Below are 17,092 nucleotides of genomic sequence, written 5' to 3'. Positions count from 1 at the left end.
CAGATCTAAGAGACAATACGTCCCGTTGTCCTCTGGTCCCAGATCTAAGAGACAATACGTCCCGTTGTCCTCTGGTCCCAGATCTAAGAGACATCACATCCCGTTGTCCTCTGGTCCCAGATCTAAGAGACATCACGTCCCGTTGTCCTCTGGTCCCAGATCTAAGAGACATCACGTCCCGTTGTCCTCTGGTCCCAGATCTAAGAGACATCACGTCCAGTTGTCCTCTGGTCCCAGATCTAAGAGACATCACGTCCCGTTGTCCTCTGGTCCCAGATCTAAGAGACATCACGTCCTGTTGTCCCAGATCTAAGAGACATCACGTCCTGTTGTCCCAAATCTAAGAGACATCACGTCCCGTTGTCCTCTGGTCCCACATCTAAGAGACAAAATGTGAAAACACAAAAAGGCTAATTACCTCCAAAGCGAACCATGACTATCCAACTACTGAGCTGTATTTAACATCAGGATTGATTGGTGTCGACGGAGACTAGCGAGCATCTCAACTGGCATCCTATTCCCTAATATTGGGTACTATTGTTGACCCGAGCCCAAGTCAAATCAAATGTATTTATAAAGCCCTTCTTACATCAGCTGATATCTCAAAGTGCTGTACAGAAACCCAGCCTAAAACCCCAAACAGCAAGCAATGCAGGTGTAGAAGCACAGTGGCTAGGAAAAACTCCCAAGTAGTGCACTATATAGGGGGTAGGGTGTACCATATAGGGAATAGGGTGCACCATATAGGGAATAGGGTGCCATTTGGGATGCAGCCCAGAAAAGCAGATGGAGACGTAGTAACCTTGTGTCAGCAAGAGATAACCATACAGCTTACCGTTACGGAGATACTATACCAAGAGATAACCATACAGCTCACCGTTACGGAGATACCACACAGCGTACCGTTACAGAGATACCAGACCAAGAGATAACCATACAGCTTACCGTTACCGAGATACTATACCAAGAGATAACCATACAGCTCACCGTTACGGAGATACCACACAGCTTACCGTTACAGAGATACCAGACCAAGAGATAACCATACAGCTCACCGTTACGGAGATACTATACCAAGAGATAACCATACAGCTCACCGTTACGGAGATACCATACCAAGAGATAACCATACAGCTTACCGTTACGGAGATACCAGACCAAGAGATAACCATACAGCTTACCGTTACGGAGATACCATACAGCTCACCGTTACGGAGATACCATACCAAGAGATAACCATACAGCTTACCGTTACGGAGATACCAGACCAAGAGATAACCATACAGCTCACCGTTACGGAGATACCACACAGCTTACCGTTACAGAGATACCAGACCAAGAGATAACCATACAGCTCACCGTTACAGAGATACCACACAGCTCACCGTTACGGAGATACCAGACCAAGAGATAACCACACAGCTTACCGTTACGGAGATACCACACAGCTTACCGTTACAGAGATACCAGACCAAGAGATAACCATACAGCTCACCGTTACGGAGATACCAGACCAAGAGATAACCATACAGCTCACCGTTACGGAGATACCACACAGCTTACCGTTACAGAGATACCAGACCAAGAGATAACCATACAGATCACCGTTACGGAGATACTATACAAAGAGATAACCACACAGCTCACCGTTACGGAGATACCAGACCAAGAGATAACCACACAGCTCACCGTTACGGAGATACCACACCAAGAGATAACCACACAGCTTACCGTTACGGAGATACCACAACTTACCGTTACGGAGATACCACACCAAGAGATAACCATACAGCTTACTGTTAAGGAGATACCATACCAAGAGATAACCTCACAGCTCACCGTTACGGAGATACTATACCAAGAGATAACCACACAGCTCACCATTACTGAGATACCATACCAAGAGATAACCACACAGCTTACCGTTATGGAGATACCATACCAAGAGATAACCACACAGCTTACCGTTACGGAGATACCACACCAAGAGATAACCAGAACTTACCGTTACGGAGATACCATACCAAGAGATAACCACACAGCTCACCGTTAAGGAGATACCATACCAAGAGATAACCTCACAGCTCACCATTACGGAGATACCATACCAATAGATAACCATACAGCTCACCAGTACGGAGATACCATACCAAGAGATAACCATATAGCTTACCGTTAAGGAGATACCAGACCAAGAGAACCACACTGCTCACCATACCAAGAGATAACCACACAGCTCACCATTACTGAGATACCATACCAAGAGATAACCAGAACTTACCGTTACGGAGATACCATACCAAGAGATAACCACACAGCTCACCGTTAAGGAGATACCAGACCAAGAGAACCACACTGCTCACCATACCAAGAGATAACCTCACAGCTCACCATTACGGAGATACCATACCAAGAGATAACCATACAGCTCACCATTACGGAGATACCATAGCAAGAGATAACCACACAGCTCACCATTACGGAGAAACCATACCAAGAGATAACCACCGTTACGGAGATACCATACCAAGAGATAACCACACAGCTCACCATTACGGAGAAACCAGACCAAGAGAACCACACTGCTCACCATACCAAGAGATAACCACCGTTACAGAGATACCATACCAAGAGATAACCATACAGCTCACCGTTACAGAGATACCATACCAAGAGATAACCAGAACTTATTACGGAGAAACCATACCAAGAGATAACCAGAACTTACCGTTACGGAGAAACCATACCAAGAGATAAACAGAACTTACCGTTACGGAGATACCACACCAAGAGATAACCAGAACTTACCGTTACGGAGATACCACACCAAGAGATAACCAGAACTTACCGTTACGGAGATACCACACCAAGAGATAACCAGAACTTACCGTTACGGAGACACCAGACCATCTTTCTGACACCGAGCCTCACCAAATGTGGACATGGAAAATAGTTCTTGCCTTCTGATTTTTTTTTATGGTAAATGGAAAACCATATGGAAATTTGCTCTTTTTGTGAAACAATTTTTTATTTTTTTAATGGTCTTTATTTTGTCAGCTCTTTCTGTGGGATGTTTTTTCAGCTGGTTTTGTTTCATCAATGCCATCACAGCTGCAGGCTTTTTTCTGGATTTTTTTTTTTTGCAGCAGATTTTTTTTTTGACCATTTGAAGTCTTTATTTTTTATTTTTTTGACATTTCAAAATAAATCCCAAGAAAGAATCCCGAAGCAAAGCTGTCATACAAATCATTAAAATCCAGACGGAAAATATTTACACAAGAAGCCACCTAATATCACACAGTCAAACTCTTCAGTCATTTAGTAAAATCACCATTCTGCAATTTCTCATCGTTTTAAACATCGCACAGTGTTTCAACATGGGCTCTTTACATCATCGGTTTTATCTGAGCAAGTCAACGCCCACATTTTTTTCTAAAGTAATCTAGTATCATTTCATTTCAACCCGATAAACAAAAAATAAAACTGTTACCAATCTTCCTGTTAAACTACTTTTACAAATAAAAAAAGGCGGGAAAAACAAAACACTATATTTACATAAAACTCCCACATGACTTTGTCTAGTAATCTTCTGAATCGCCACAACAGAATGAATTAGCTGTTTAGGTTCTGACCTATTGTGAAATACGTCTAGTAGTTTAAAAAAACAAACAAACAGCCAATCAGAAACTGCAAAGCAAAAAAATAAAAAATAAAAATTGCGGTAACATTTGTCCAATCAGGTGCCGTCTTCATCTGCGCCAGGGGCGGGGTTCGTTGTCGTCATCCTCCTCGTCGTCGTCCTGGAGCAACGCATCATCAATCAGCGACTCTTCCTGGAACTACAAAAAAGGGACAAGACGGGGGTGAGACAAACACTTTTATAATGAATGACAAAAAAGGTAGAAAGATCTCTGGCTATCCTAAACTCTTTGATCTGGCCAAATGTTACGCCCACATCACGGTAGTTTCTTTACATTTGGAGTCATTTAGCAGACACTCTTATCCAGAGAGACTTACAGGAGCAATTAGGGGTAAGTGCCTTGCTCAAGGGCACAGAGATTTTTCACCTAGTGTCGGCTCGGGGATTCGACCCAGCAACCTTTCGGTTTACTGATCAAACGATCTCAACCGTTATGCTACCTGCTACCCTCTTCATCCTCAATGAGTCTGAAACGGAGTACCGTTATGCTACCTGCTACCCTCTTCATCCTCAATGAGTCTGAAACGGAGTACCGTTATGCTACCTGCTACCCTCTTCATCCTCACTGAGTCTGAAACGGAGTACCGTTATGCTACCTGCTACCCTCTTCATCCTCAATGAGTCTGAAACGGAGTACCGTTATGCTACCTGCTACCCTCTTCATCCTCAATGAGTCTGAAACGGAGTACCGTTATGCTACCTGCTACCCTCTTCATCCTCACTGAGTCTGAAACGGAGTACCTCCACAAGCCTTCGCTGGAAAGCCAACACATTGGGCACTGTCTGATTGGTCCAGAAACTAATGGGGTTGGGACACAGCCAGAACAACACGTTGGGTAAAGCTGTGGTTTGAAAATTCTTTCATTTGGCTTTGATACTCTGATCGGTTAGAGACGATTCATAATCGACTGATGACTTAAGTCCGGTACGACTTCTCCTGTCCCTCGTCACCACAAAAGGACCTCAACGACGGCAGTCTCAGACTGAAGAACGTAGCGTACGACAGAGCAGCGGAAGATCCTGAGGCTAATAAAGAGACAAAAAAAAATAACGTACATGTTTTTTTTTTTTTGCCTCCCATCGTCTCATTTTCATCGGATTCACGTGGCCTCGGGGGAAAGCCTTAGCTGTGAAGCGCTGAGCCCCACACACTCATCCTGCAAACACCCTTTCAGAAGCATTAGTAACATACTGTAGTCCATAACTGGCGAAACCACATCTCCCTCACCTCGTCATGATCTGCCTCCTGCTCATCAGGCTCCTGGGAGGTCAGGAAGACGGCAGGCTTGTGCCAGGACAGACGCAGATCACAGCTGTTCAGACGAACACCGTGCAGCGCCGCCTACGGGAGGGAGAAGGAAGGAGAGAGGGGAACACCGGGGGAAAAGGAGAAGAGGAAGGGAGAGAGAGGGAAGACATATGAGAACGAGGTGGAGAATGACTGGCCAGCGTTGTAGCACTGGGTTCAAAACGTCCAGCGCTGGGTTCAAAACGTCCAGCGCTGGGTTCAAAACGTCCAGCGCTGGGTTCAAAACGTCCAGCGTTGGATTCAAAACGTCCAGCGTTGGATTCAAAACGTCCAGCGTTGGGTTCAAAACGCCCAGCGTTGGATTCAAAACGTCCAGCGTTGGGTTTAAAACGTACAGCACTGGGTTGAATGGTGTTTAACCCTTTACCTGTTCAGCCTCTGGTCGGCTCCTGTAGGTGATGACAGCCAGACAGGATGCCTCATCTATCTGACAATCCTCCAACTCGCCAAATTGCTTGAGAAGAAAAGGGCAAACAACAAGACGGAATAAGATGAAAGATGGAGGAAGGTAAAAACACACTGGTCTCTTAGTCCCAGAGTCTGAACTCATTCATTCACCCAAGTAAACAGACATCAGAGCACTGCTGACAACCATTTTGTTTTCAACAATACAAGTTATTTTCTATTTTTCCCAAAAAACATCACATAAAGGCCTCCAACAAACTGTCAAAATGTTTAAAACCAGGACAGGCTTCAATAAAACTAGTTTAAACCAGACAGGGTTCATTAAAACTAGTTTAAACCAGACAGGGTTCATTAAAACTAGTTTAAACCAGACAGGGTTCATTAAAACGAGTTTAAACCAGACAGGGTTCATTAAAACGAGTTTAAACCAGACAGGGTTCATTAAAACTAGTTTAAACCAGACAGGGTTCATTAAAACGAGTTTAAACCAGACAGGGTTCATTAAAACGAGTTTAAACCAGACAGGGTTCATTAAAACGAGTTTAAACCAGACAGGGTTCATTAAAACGAGTTTAAACCAGACAGGATTCATTAAAACTAGTTTAAACCAGACAGGGTTCATTAAAACTAGTTTAAACCAGACAGGGTTCATTAAAACTAGTTTAAACCAGACAGGGTTGAATAAAACTAGTTTAAACCAGACATGGTTGAATAAAACTAGTTTAAAACCAGACTGGGTTCATTAAAACTAGTTGAAGAAGCTCAACTCACAGCAAAGTGTGGCAGCAGATCCTGGAGGTCAGTCTCAGTAAAGCCAGAGATCTCCAGGGCTTTAGGTCTGTGGTCTACCGTAGAGTGGACAGGGAGACCCCTACCCCGGCCACCCCTACCCCTACCCCTGCTCCTCAGGCCCCCACGGCCTCTAGCATGGGACCCTCTGCCCCGCCCTGGAGCCAGGATCCCCCTCTTAGCTGCCTGGAGAGGAAGGGGGACAACGACAGGATGATCAATGTTATCTCAACACACGAAGCAATCTAGAAGAGACCATATATAAAGATGAAACACAGCCATGCAGCAGAAACACATCTGACAGAGTGACAGCACCCCCTGGTGGTTGAACAGAGACACAACAGACAGTATATAAAATGGGTGAAGAAATCAGAAATAGATGAATCAATCAGACAGACAACTACAGTTAGAGGTAGGCCTCAAATCTGACCTTCAGTTGAACCCTTCAACTCACTATAACTGTCTATCTGATCTCCAGCTGAACGGTACCTCTAACTGTAGTTGTATCTGATCCTCAGCTGAACGGTACCTCTAACTGTAGTTGTGTCTGATCTCCAGCTGAACGGTACCTCTAACTGTAGTTGTATCTGATCTCCAGCTGAACGGTACCTCTAACTGTAGTTGTATCTGATCTCCAGCTGAACGGTACCTCTAACTGTAGTTGTATCTGATCTCCAGCTGAACGGTACCTCTAACTGTAGTTGTATCTGATCTCCAGCTGAACGGTACCTCTAACTGTAGTTGTATCTGATCTCCAGCTGAACGGTACCTCTAACTGTAGTTGTATCTGATCTCCAGCTGAACGGTACCTCTAACTGTAGTTGTGTGTATCTGATCTCCAGCTGAACGGTACCTCTAACTGTAGTTGTGTGTATCTGATCTCCAGCTGAACGGTACCTCTAACTGTAGTTGTATCTGATCTCCAGCTGAACGGTACCTCTAACTGTAGTTGTATCTGATCTCCAGCTGAACGGTACCTCTAACTGTAGTTGTATCTGATCTCCAGCTGAACGGTACCTCTAACTGTAGTTGTATCTGACCTCCAGCTGAACGGTATCTCTAACTGTAGTTGTGTGTATCTGATCCTCAGCTGAACGGTACCTCTAACTGTAGTTGTATCTGACCTCCAGCTGAACGGTACCTCTAACTGTAGTTGTATCTGACCTCCAGCTGAACGGTACCTCTAACTGTAGTTGTATCTGATCTCCAGCTGAACGGTACCTCTAACTGTAGTTGTATCTGATCTCCAGCTGAACGGTACCTCTAACTGTAGTTGTGTGTATCTGATCTCCAGCTGAACGGTACCTCTAACTGTAGTTGTGTGTATCTGATCTCCAGCTGAACGGTACCTCTAACTGTAGTTGTATCTGATCTCCAGCTGAACGGTACCTCTAACTGTAGTTGTATCTGATCTCCAGCTGAACGGTACCTCTAACTGTAGTTGTATCTGATCTCCAGCTGAACGGTACCTCTAACTGTAGTTGTATCTGATCTCCAGCTGAACGGTATCTCTAACTGTAGTTGTGTGTATCTGATCTCCAGCTGAACGGTACCTCTAACTGTAGTTGTATCTGACCTCCAGCTGAACGGTACCTCTAACTGTAGTTGTATCTGATCTCCAGCTGAACGGTACCTCTAACTGTAGTTGTATCTGATCTCCAGCTGAACGGTACCTCTAACTGTAGTTGTGTGTATCTGATCTCCAGCTGAACGGTACCTCTAACTGTAGTTGTATCTGATCCTCAGCTGAACGGTACCTCTAACTGTAGTTGTGTCTGATCTCCAGCTGAACGGTACCTCTAACTGTAGTTGTATCTGATCCTCAGCTGAACGGTACCTCTAACTGTAGTTGTATCTGATCTCCAGCTGAACGGTACCTCTAACTGTAGTTGTATCTGATCTCCAGCTGAACGGTACCTCTAACTGTAGTTGTATCTGATCTCCAGCTGAACGGTACCTCTAACTGTAGTTGTATCTGATCTCCAGCTGAACGGTACCTCTAACTGTAGTTGTATCTGATCTCCAGCTGAACGGTACCTCTAACTGTAGTTGTGTGTATCTGATCTCCAGCTGAACGGTACCTCTAACTGTAGTTGTGTGTATCTGATCTCCAGCTGAACGGTACCTCTAACTGTAGTTGTGTGTATCTGATCTCCAGCTGAACGGTACCTCTAACTGTAGTTGTATCTGATCTCCAGCTGAACGGTACCTCTAACTGTAGTTGTATCTGATCTCCAGCTGAACGGTACCTCTAACTGTAGTTGTATCTGATCTCCAGCTGAACGGTACCTCTAACTGTAGTTGTATCTGACCTCCAGCTGAACGGTATCTCTAACTGTAGTTGTGTGTATCTGATCCTCAGCTGAACGGTACCTCTAACTGTAGTTGTATCTGACCTCCAGCTGAACGGTACCTCTAACTGTAGTTGTATCTGACCTCCAGCTGAACGGTACCTCTAACTGTAGTTGTATCTGATCTCCAGCTGAACGGTACCTCTAACTGTAGTTGTATCTGATCTCCAGCTGAACGGTACCTCTAACTGTAGTTGTGTGTATCTGATCTCCAGCTGAACGGTACCTCTAACTGTAGTTGTATCTGATCTCCAGCTGAACGGAACCTCTAACTGTAGTTGTATCTGATCCTCAGCTGAACGGTACCTCTAACTGTAGTTGTATCTGATCCTCAGCTGAACGGTACCTCTAACTGTAGTTGTATCTGATCTCCAGCTGAACGGTACCTCTAACTGTAGTTGTATCTGATCTCCAGCTGAACGGTACCTCTAACTGTAGTTGTATCTGATCTCCAGCTGAACGGAACCTCTAACTGTAGTTGTATCTGATCCTCAGCTGAACGGTACCTCTAACTGTAGTTGTATCTGATCCTCAGCTGAACGGTACCTCTAACTGTAGTTGTATCTGATCTCCAGCTGAACGGTACCTCTAACTGTAGTTGTATCTGATCTCCAGCTGAACGGTACCTCTAACTGTAGTTGTGTGTATCTGATCTCCAGCTGAACGGTACCTCTAACTGTAGTTGTGTGTATCTGATCTCCAGCTGAACGGTACCTCTAACTGTAGTTGTATCTGATCCTCAGCTGAACGGTACCTCTAACTGTAGTTGTATCTGATCCTCAGCTGAACGGTACCTCTAACTGTAGTTGTATCTGATCTCCAGCTGAACGGTACCTCTAACTGTAGTTGTATCTGATCTCCAGCTGAACGGTACCTCTAACTGTAGTTGTATCTGATCTCCAGCTGAACGGTACCTCTAACTGTAGTTGTATCTGATCTCCAGCTGAACGGTACCTCTAACTGTAGTTGTATCTGACCTCCAGCTGAACGGTACCTCTAACTGTAGTTGTATCTGATCTCCAGCTGAACGGTACCTCTAACTGTAGTTGTATCTGATCTCCAGCTGAACGGTACCTCTAACTGTAGTTGTATCTGATCTCCAGCTGAACGGTACCTCTAACTGTAGTTGTATCTGACCTCCAGCTGAACGGTACCTCTAACTGTAGTTGTATCTGATCCCCAGCTGAACGGTATCTCTAACTGTAGTTGTGTGTATCTGATCCTCAGCTGAACGGTACCTCTAACTGTAGTTGTATCTGACCTCCAGCTGAACGGTACCTCTAACTGTAGTTGTATCTGATCTCCAGCTGAACGGTACCTCTAACTGTAGTTGTGTGTATCTGATCTCCAGCTGAACGGTACCTCTAACTGTAGTTGTATCTGATCTCCAGCTGAACGGTACCTCTAACTGTAGTTGTATCTGATCTCCAGCTGAACGGTACCTCTAACTGTAGTTGTGTGTATCTGATCTCCAGCTGAACGGTACCTCTAACTGTAGTTGTGTGTATCTGATCTCCAGCTGAACGGTACCTCTAACTGTAGTTGTATCTGATCCTCAGCTGAACGGTACCTCTAACTGTAGTTGTATCTGATCCTCAGCTGAACGGTACCTCTAACTGTAGTTGTATCTGATCTCCAGCTGAACGGTACCTCTAACTGTAGTTGTGTGTATCTGATCTCCAGCTGAACGGTACCTCTAACTGTAGTTGTATCTGATCTCCAGCTGAACGGTACCTCTAACTGTAGTTGTATCTGATCTCCAGCTGAACGGTACCTCTAACTGTAGTTGTATCTGATCTCCAGCTGAACGGTACCTCTAACTGTAGTTGTATCTGATCTCCAGCTGAACGGTACCTCTAACTGTAGTTGTATCTGATCTCCAGCTGAACGGTACCTCTAACTGTAGTTGTATCTGATCTCCAGCTGAACGGTACCTCTAACTGTAGTTGTATCTGATCTCCAGCTGAACGGTACCTCTAACTGTAGTTGTATCTGATCTCCAGCTGAACGGTACCTCTAACTGTAGTTGTATCTGATCTCCAGCTGAACGGTACCTCTAACTGTAGTTGTATCTGACCTCCAGCTGAACGGTACCTCTAACTGTAGTTGTATCTGATCCCCAGCTGAACGGTATCTCTAACTGTAGTTGTGTGTATCTGATCCTCAGCTGAACGGTACCTCTAACTGTAGTTGTATCTGACCTCCAGCTGAACGGTACCTCTAACTGTAGTTGTATCTGATCTCCAGCTGAACGGTACCTCTAACTGTAGTTGTGTGTATCTGATCTCCAGCTGAACGGTACCTCTAACTGTAGTTGTGTGTATCTGATCTCCAGCTGAACGGTACCTCTAACTGTAGTTGTGTGTATCTGATCTCCAGCTGAACGGTACCTCTAACTGTAGTTGTATCTGATCTCCAGCTGAACGGTACCTCTAACTGTAGTTGTATCTGATCTCCAGCTGAACGGTACCTCTAACTGTAGTTGTATCTGATCTCCAGCTGAACGGTACCTCTAACTGTAGTTGTATCTGATCTCCAGCTGAACGGTACCTCTAACTGTAGTTGTATCTGATCTCCAGCTGAACGGTACCTCTAACTGTAGTTGTATCTGATCTCCAGCTGAACGGTACCTCTAACTGTAGTTGTATCTGATCTCCAGCTGAACGGTATCTCTAACTATAGTTGTGTGTATCTGATCTCCAGCTGAACGGTACCTCTAACTGTAGTTGTATCTGATCTCCAGCTGAACGGTACCTCTAACTGTAGTTGTATCTGATCTCCAGCTGAACGGTACCTCTAACTGTAGTTGTATCTGATCTCCAGCTGAACGGTATCTCTAACTATAGTTGTGTGTATCTGATCTCCAGCTGAACGGTACCTCTAACTGTAGTTGTGTGTATCTGATCTCCAGCTGAACGGTACCTCTAACTGTAGTTGTATCTGATCTCCAGCTGAACGGTACCTCTAACTGTAGTTGTGTGTATCTGATCTCCAGCTGAACGGTACCTCTAACTGTAGTTGTATCTGATCTCCAGCTGAACGGTACCTCTAACTGTAGTTGTATCTGATCTCCAGCTGAACGGTACCTCTAACTGTAGTTGTATCTGATCTCCAGCTGAACGGTACCTCTAACTGTAGTTGTATCTGATCTCCAGCTGAACGGTACCTCTAACTGTAGTTGTATCTGATCTCCAGCTGAACGGTACCTCTAACTGTAGTTGTATCTGATCTCCAGCTGAACGGTACCTCTAACTGTAGTTGTATCTGATCTCCAGCTGAACGGTACCTCTAACTGTAGTTGTATCTGATCTCCAGCTGAACGGTACCTCTAACTGTAGTTGTATCTGATCTCCAGCTGAACGGTACCTCTAACTGTAGTTGTATCTGATCTCCAGCTGAACGGTACCTCTAACTGTAGTTGTATCTGATCTCCAGCTGAACGGTACCTCTAACTGTAGTTGTGTGTATCTGATCTCCAGCTGAACGGTACCTCTAACTGTAGTTGTGTGTATCTGATCTCCAGCTGAACGGTACCTCTAACTGTAGTTGTGTGTATCTGATCTCCAGCTGAACGGTACCTCTAACTGTAGTTGTATCTGATCTCCAGCTGAACGGTACCTCTAACTGTAGTTGTATCTGACCTCCAGCTGAACGGTACCTCTAACTGTAGTTGTATCTGATCCCCAGCTGAACGGTACCTCTAACTGTAGTTGTATCTGACCTCCAGCTGAACGGTACCTCTAACTGTAGTTGTATCTGATCCCCAGCTGAACGGTATCTCTAACTGTAGTTGTGTGTATCTGATCCTCAGCTGAACGGTACCTCTAACTGTAGTTGTATCTGATCTCCAGCTGAACGGTACCTCTAACTGTAGTTGTATCTGATCTCCAGCTGAACGGTACCTCTAACTGTAGTTGTATCTGACCTCCAGCTGAACGGTACCTCTAACTGTAGTTGTATCTGATCCCCAGCTGAACGGTATCTCTAACTGTAGTTGTGTGTATCTGATCCTCAGCTGAACGGTACCTCTAACTGTAGTTGTATCTGACCTCCAGCTGAACGGTACCTCTAACTGTAGTTGTATCTGATCTCCAGCTGAACGGTACCTCTAACTGTAGTTGTGTGTATCTGATCTCCAGCTGAACGGTACCTCTAACTGTAGTTGTATCTGATCTCCAGCTGAACGGTACCTCTAACTGTAGTTGTGTGTATCTGATCTCCAGCTGAACGGTACCTCTAACTGTAGTTGTGTGTATCTGATCTTCAGCTGAACGGTATCTTCTCCAGACTGGATCTTCTTATAGAGGTCCAGTTCTGTGTCCAGCAACTCCTTCTGAGCCTACAGACATACAGACAGACAGACAGACAGACAGACAGACAGACAGACAGACAGACAGACAGACAGACAGACAGACAGGCAGGCAGGCAGGCAGGCAGGCAGGCAGGCAGGCAGACAGACAGACAGGCAGAGAGACAGGCAGAGAGACAGGCAGAGAGACAGGCAGAGAGACAGGCAGAGAGAGAAAGAGGCAGACAAGACAAAACATTTCAGACTCCTCTTCTAAATGGGTTGGCATATTTTCTATGTGCTTATTACATTTCCGTCATTTAGCAGACGCTCCTAAGTCTACCTGTCCTAACCAGGATCCAGAGCAGCCTACCTGTCCTAACCAGGATCCAGAGCAGCCTACCTGTCCTAACCAGGATCCAGAGCAGCCTACCTGTCATAACCAGGATCCAGAGTAGCCTACCTGTCCTAACCAGGATCCAGAGCAGCCTACCTGTCATAACCAGGATCCAGAGCAGCCTACCTGTCCTAACCAGGATCCAGAGTAGCCTACCTGTCCTAACCAGGATCCAGAGCAGCCTACCTGTCCTATCCAGGATCCAGAGCAGCCTACCTGTCATAACCAGGATCCAGAGTAGCCTACCTGTCCTAACCAGGATCCAGAGCAGCCTACCTGTCCTAACCAGGATCCAGAGCAGCCTACCTGTCCTAACCAGGATCCAGAGCAGCCTACCTGTCATAACCAGGATCCAGAGTAGCCCACCTGTCATAACCAGGATCCAGAGTAGCCTACCTGTCCTAACCAGGATCCAGAGTAGCCTACCTGTCATAACCAGGATCCAGAGTAGCCTACCTGTCCTAACCAGGATCCAGAGCAGCCTACCTGTCATAACCAGGATCCAGAGTAGTCTACATGTCCTAACCAGGATCCAGAGCAGCCTGTCTACCTGTCATAACCAGGATCCAGAGTAGCCTACCTGTCCTAACCAGGATCCAGAGCAGCCTGTCTACCTGTCATAACCAGGATCCAGAGTAGCTTGTCTACCTGTTATTACCAGGATCCAGAGCAGCCTACCTGTCATAACCAGGATCCAGAGCAGCCCACCTGTCCCAACCAGGATCCAGAGCAGCCTACCTGTCCTAACCAGGATCCAGAGCAGCCTAGCTGTCCTAACCAGGATCCAGAGCAGCCTACCTGTCCTAACAAGGATCCAGAGCAGCCTACCTGTCCTAACCAGGATCCAGAGCAGCCTACCTGTCCTAACCAGGATCCAGAGCAGCCTACCTGTCCTAACCAGGATCCAGAGTAGCCTACCTGTCCTAACCAGCATCCAGAGCAGCCTACCTGTCCTAACCAGGATCCAGAGCAGCCTACCTGTCCTAACCAGGATCCAGAGCAGCCTACCTGTCCTAACCAGGATCCAGAGCAGCCTACCTGTCCTAACCAGGATCCAGAGCAGCCCACCTGTCCTAACCAGGATCCAGAGCAGCCCACCTGTCCTAACCAGGATCCAGAGTAGCCTACCTGTCCTAACCAGGATCCAGAGCAGCCTACCTGTCCTAACCAGGATCCAGAGCAGCCTACCTGTCCTAACCAGGATCCAGAGCAGCCTACCTGTCCTAACCAGGATCCAGAGCAGCCTACCTGTCCTAACCAGGATCCAGAGCAGCCTACCTGTCCTAACCAGGATCCAGAGCAGCCTACCTGTCCTAACCAGGATCCAGAGCAGCCTACCTGTCCTAACCAGGATCCAGAGCAGCCTACCTGTCCTAACCAGGATCCAGAGCAGCCTACCTGTCCTAACCAGGATCCAGAGCAGCCCACCTGTCCTAACCAGGATCCAGAGCAGCCTACCTGTCCTAACCAGGATCCAGAGCAGCCTACCTGTTATAACCAGGATCGAGAGGAGCCTATGTTTGAGACCTGCCCCCCCCCCTCTCTACCTGACAGATTATCTATAGGCTGTTTGAGACCTGCCCCCCGCTCTCTCTACCTGACAGATTATCTATTGGCTGTTTGAGAGCTGCCCCCCCCTCCCCCCCACCTGACAGATTATCTATAGGCTGTTTGAGAGCTGCCCCCCCCCCCCCCCCACCTGACAGATTATCTATAGGCTGTTTGAGACCTGCCCCGCCCTCCCCCCCACCAGCATGATAAATAAACGATATAACGAACAGCTTCAGGAATCCATCTTTTTTTTTTTTTTATCAATTATATAGCCTAGATTAAAAATAGCATCATTTACAATATATATATATTTTTAACACTGGTCCAAGACGGGGATGATGGACTGGCACAGAGAGTTTCCCAAACCTCCGCTGGATGTTGAGGCCTCGACACAAACACAGACAGGGGGCATTTCCCCTGCCGTTGTTGTCTCTTCAGAAAGTTGGGTTTGTTATATTGGTTAAATTACACATTAGTGTTTAAATAAATCACGATGATTGAGTTATAGTGTGTGTGTGTGTGTGTGTGTGTACCTGAGCCTTGCTCTTGGGCGCCCCCCGTACTCCAGACGGGTTAGAGATCCCCTTAATCTCTTGCTGTAGTTTAGTAATACTCTTGGTGAGTGTTCCCAGCGTCGTCATGATCACTGCCTTGTCTTCTGCCTTCATCGTCTTGTTCATCTCCAGTTTACAGATCAACAGCTGGATCGTGGGAGTACGAGAGAGAGGATGAAAAACAACATGATACTAGCAACCTTCTAGGGACTAGAGAGGGATTCATTTTACATGGCCACCTCATCTCCTCTACCTCAGACCTTCTTCTTCAATGGGATTTGAGAAGGAAAGGAGAGAGGAATCAAGGAGAGAGGAATCAAGGAGAGATTAATTGAGCCACGGGTGAGGTAAAACCATAGAGATAGATAGAGGACTCATCTTTCTATATATGTGCCGTTTCCAGCGTTGGTGACAGCATGGACAGGGCTACAACACATAGGAAAACCCCACGTCGTTGACTACTTTAAAATGGCAGAAGCGTGGTGGAGGCCCTTAATGGCGCTGCCCATGATAGTTGGAAGCCCTTAATGGAGCTACCCATGTTTAAAACCTCCTGTTGGCCACTAGAGATCTCTATCATTCTCTATGGAGGAAAAAAACTCACCTTCTGAGTCTCGATGTGTTTCTCCAGGATTTCCTGCTTCTTTTTCCTCATTTCCTGTTGGAGCCGCAGGGCTTCCTGTCAGGGGGATATTAAAAGTGGTAATTCACCTCGTCCACAACCACGGTAAAGTGCTCTGAGCGTCTGGAAAAGCTACAGAGCCAACTGTTACGTTCAGACTCTTTTCCCAGAAGTCTCCTTACAGGATTAGAGATGAAAGAACATGACACCTCTTCCCTAACCCTTATTTCCCCCTTCCAGCCCCCCACCTTCCAGCCTCCCACCTTCCCCTCCCACCTTCTCCTCCATCCACCCTCCCACCTTCCCCTCCCACCTTCTCCTCCATCCCTCCCTCCTTCTACTCCATCCATCCCTCCCTCCCTCTACTCCATCCCTCCCTCCCTCCCTCTACTCCATCCATCCCTCCCTCCCTCTACTCCATCCATCCCTCCCTCCCTCTACTCCATCCATCCCTCCCCCCTCTCCTCCATCCATCCCTCCCTCCCTCTACTCCATCCCTCCCTCCCTCTCCTCCATCCATCCATCCCTCCCCTCCATCCATCCCTCCCTCCCTCTACTCCATCCATCCATCCCTCCCTCCCTCTACTCCATCCATCCCACCCTCTCATCCATCCCTTCCACCATCCATCCCTCCCTCCGATCCCTCTACTCCATCTATCCCTCCCTCCTCTACTCCAGGCCATCCCTCCCTCTACTTCCAGTCCAACCCTCCCTGACCCTCCCTCTACTCCGCCATCCCTCCTCCCCTCTCCTCCATCCATCCTCCTCGTCTACTCCAATCCCTCCCCTACTCCATCCATCCCTCCCTCCCTCTACTCCATCCCTTCCCTCGCCGCTACTCCATCCCTCCCTCCCTCCACTCCATCCCTCCCCTCACCCTACCTCTACTCCATCCATCCTCCTCCCTCCCTCCCTCCACCTCTACTGCCCATCCATCCTCACCTCCCTCTACTCCATCCATCCCTCCTCCCATCTACTCCTCCCTCCCTCCCTCCCTTACTCCATCCCCGCCCTCCCTCCCTCATCCATCCATCCTCTACTCCATCCTCCCCTCCCTCTACTCCATCCTCCCTCCCTCCCTCTCCTCCATCCATCATCCCTCCCCTCCATCCATCCTCCCTCCCTC

At 46.9% G+C, this 17,092-nt stretch overlaps 1 protein-coding gene across 1 annotated transcript; it reads right to left on the bottom strand.

Annotated features, from left to right (window-relative positions):
• Positions 1-3,130: 3,130 nt before the first annotated feature.
• On the bottom strand, positions 3,131-16,046 carry LOC120039845 (RNA-binding protein 26-like). Its single transcript, XM_038985208.1, has 7 exons — positions 15,949-16,046; positions 15,324-15,491; positions 12,789-12,893; positions 6,186-6,389; positions 5,377-5,463; positions 4,929-5,042; positions 3,131-3,839 (listed from the first exon to the last, which is right to left on the bottom strand). The coding sequence occupies exons 1-7, from the start codon at positions 15,997-15,999 to the stop codon at positions 3,750-3,752; spliced, it is 819 nt and encodes a 272-aa protein (XP_038841136.1). The 5' UTR covers positions 16,000-16,046; the 3' UTR covers positions 3,131-3,749.
• Positions 16,047-17,092: the final 1,046 nt, after the last annotated feature.

The sequence above is a fragment of the Salvelinus namaycush genome, unplaced genomic scaffold (assembly GCF_016432855.1).
Source record: "Salvelinus namaycush isolate Seneca unplaced genomic scaffold, SaNama_1.0 Scaffold3039, whole genome shotgun sequence".
Lineage (NCBI taxonomy): Eukaryota > Metazoa > Chordata > Actinopteri > Salmoniformes > Salmonidae > Salvelinus > Salvelinus namaycush.
This window is presented reverse-complemented; position numbering and strand designations above follow the sequence as displayed.

What these genes read in the sequence shown, in the direction of transcription:
- LOC120039845 (XM_038985208.1), bottom strand. Translation starts at nt 15,999, where the DNA reads ATGAGGAAAAAGAAGCAGGAAATCCTGGAGAAACACATCGAGACTCAG. An exon ending in AACACATCGAGACTCAGAAG is followed by an intron (nt 15,492 to 15,948) that starts GTGAGTTTTTTT and finishes CCCACGATCCAG; the next exon opens with CTGTTGATCTGTAAACTGGA. An exon ending in CGCCCAAGAGCAAGGCTCAG is followed by an intron (nt 12,894 to 15,323) that starts GTACACACACAC and finishes GTATGTCTGTAG; the next exon opens with GCTCAGAAGGAGTTGCTGGA.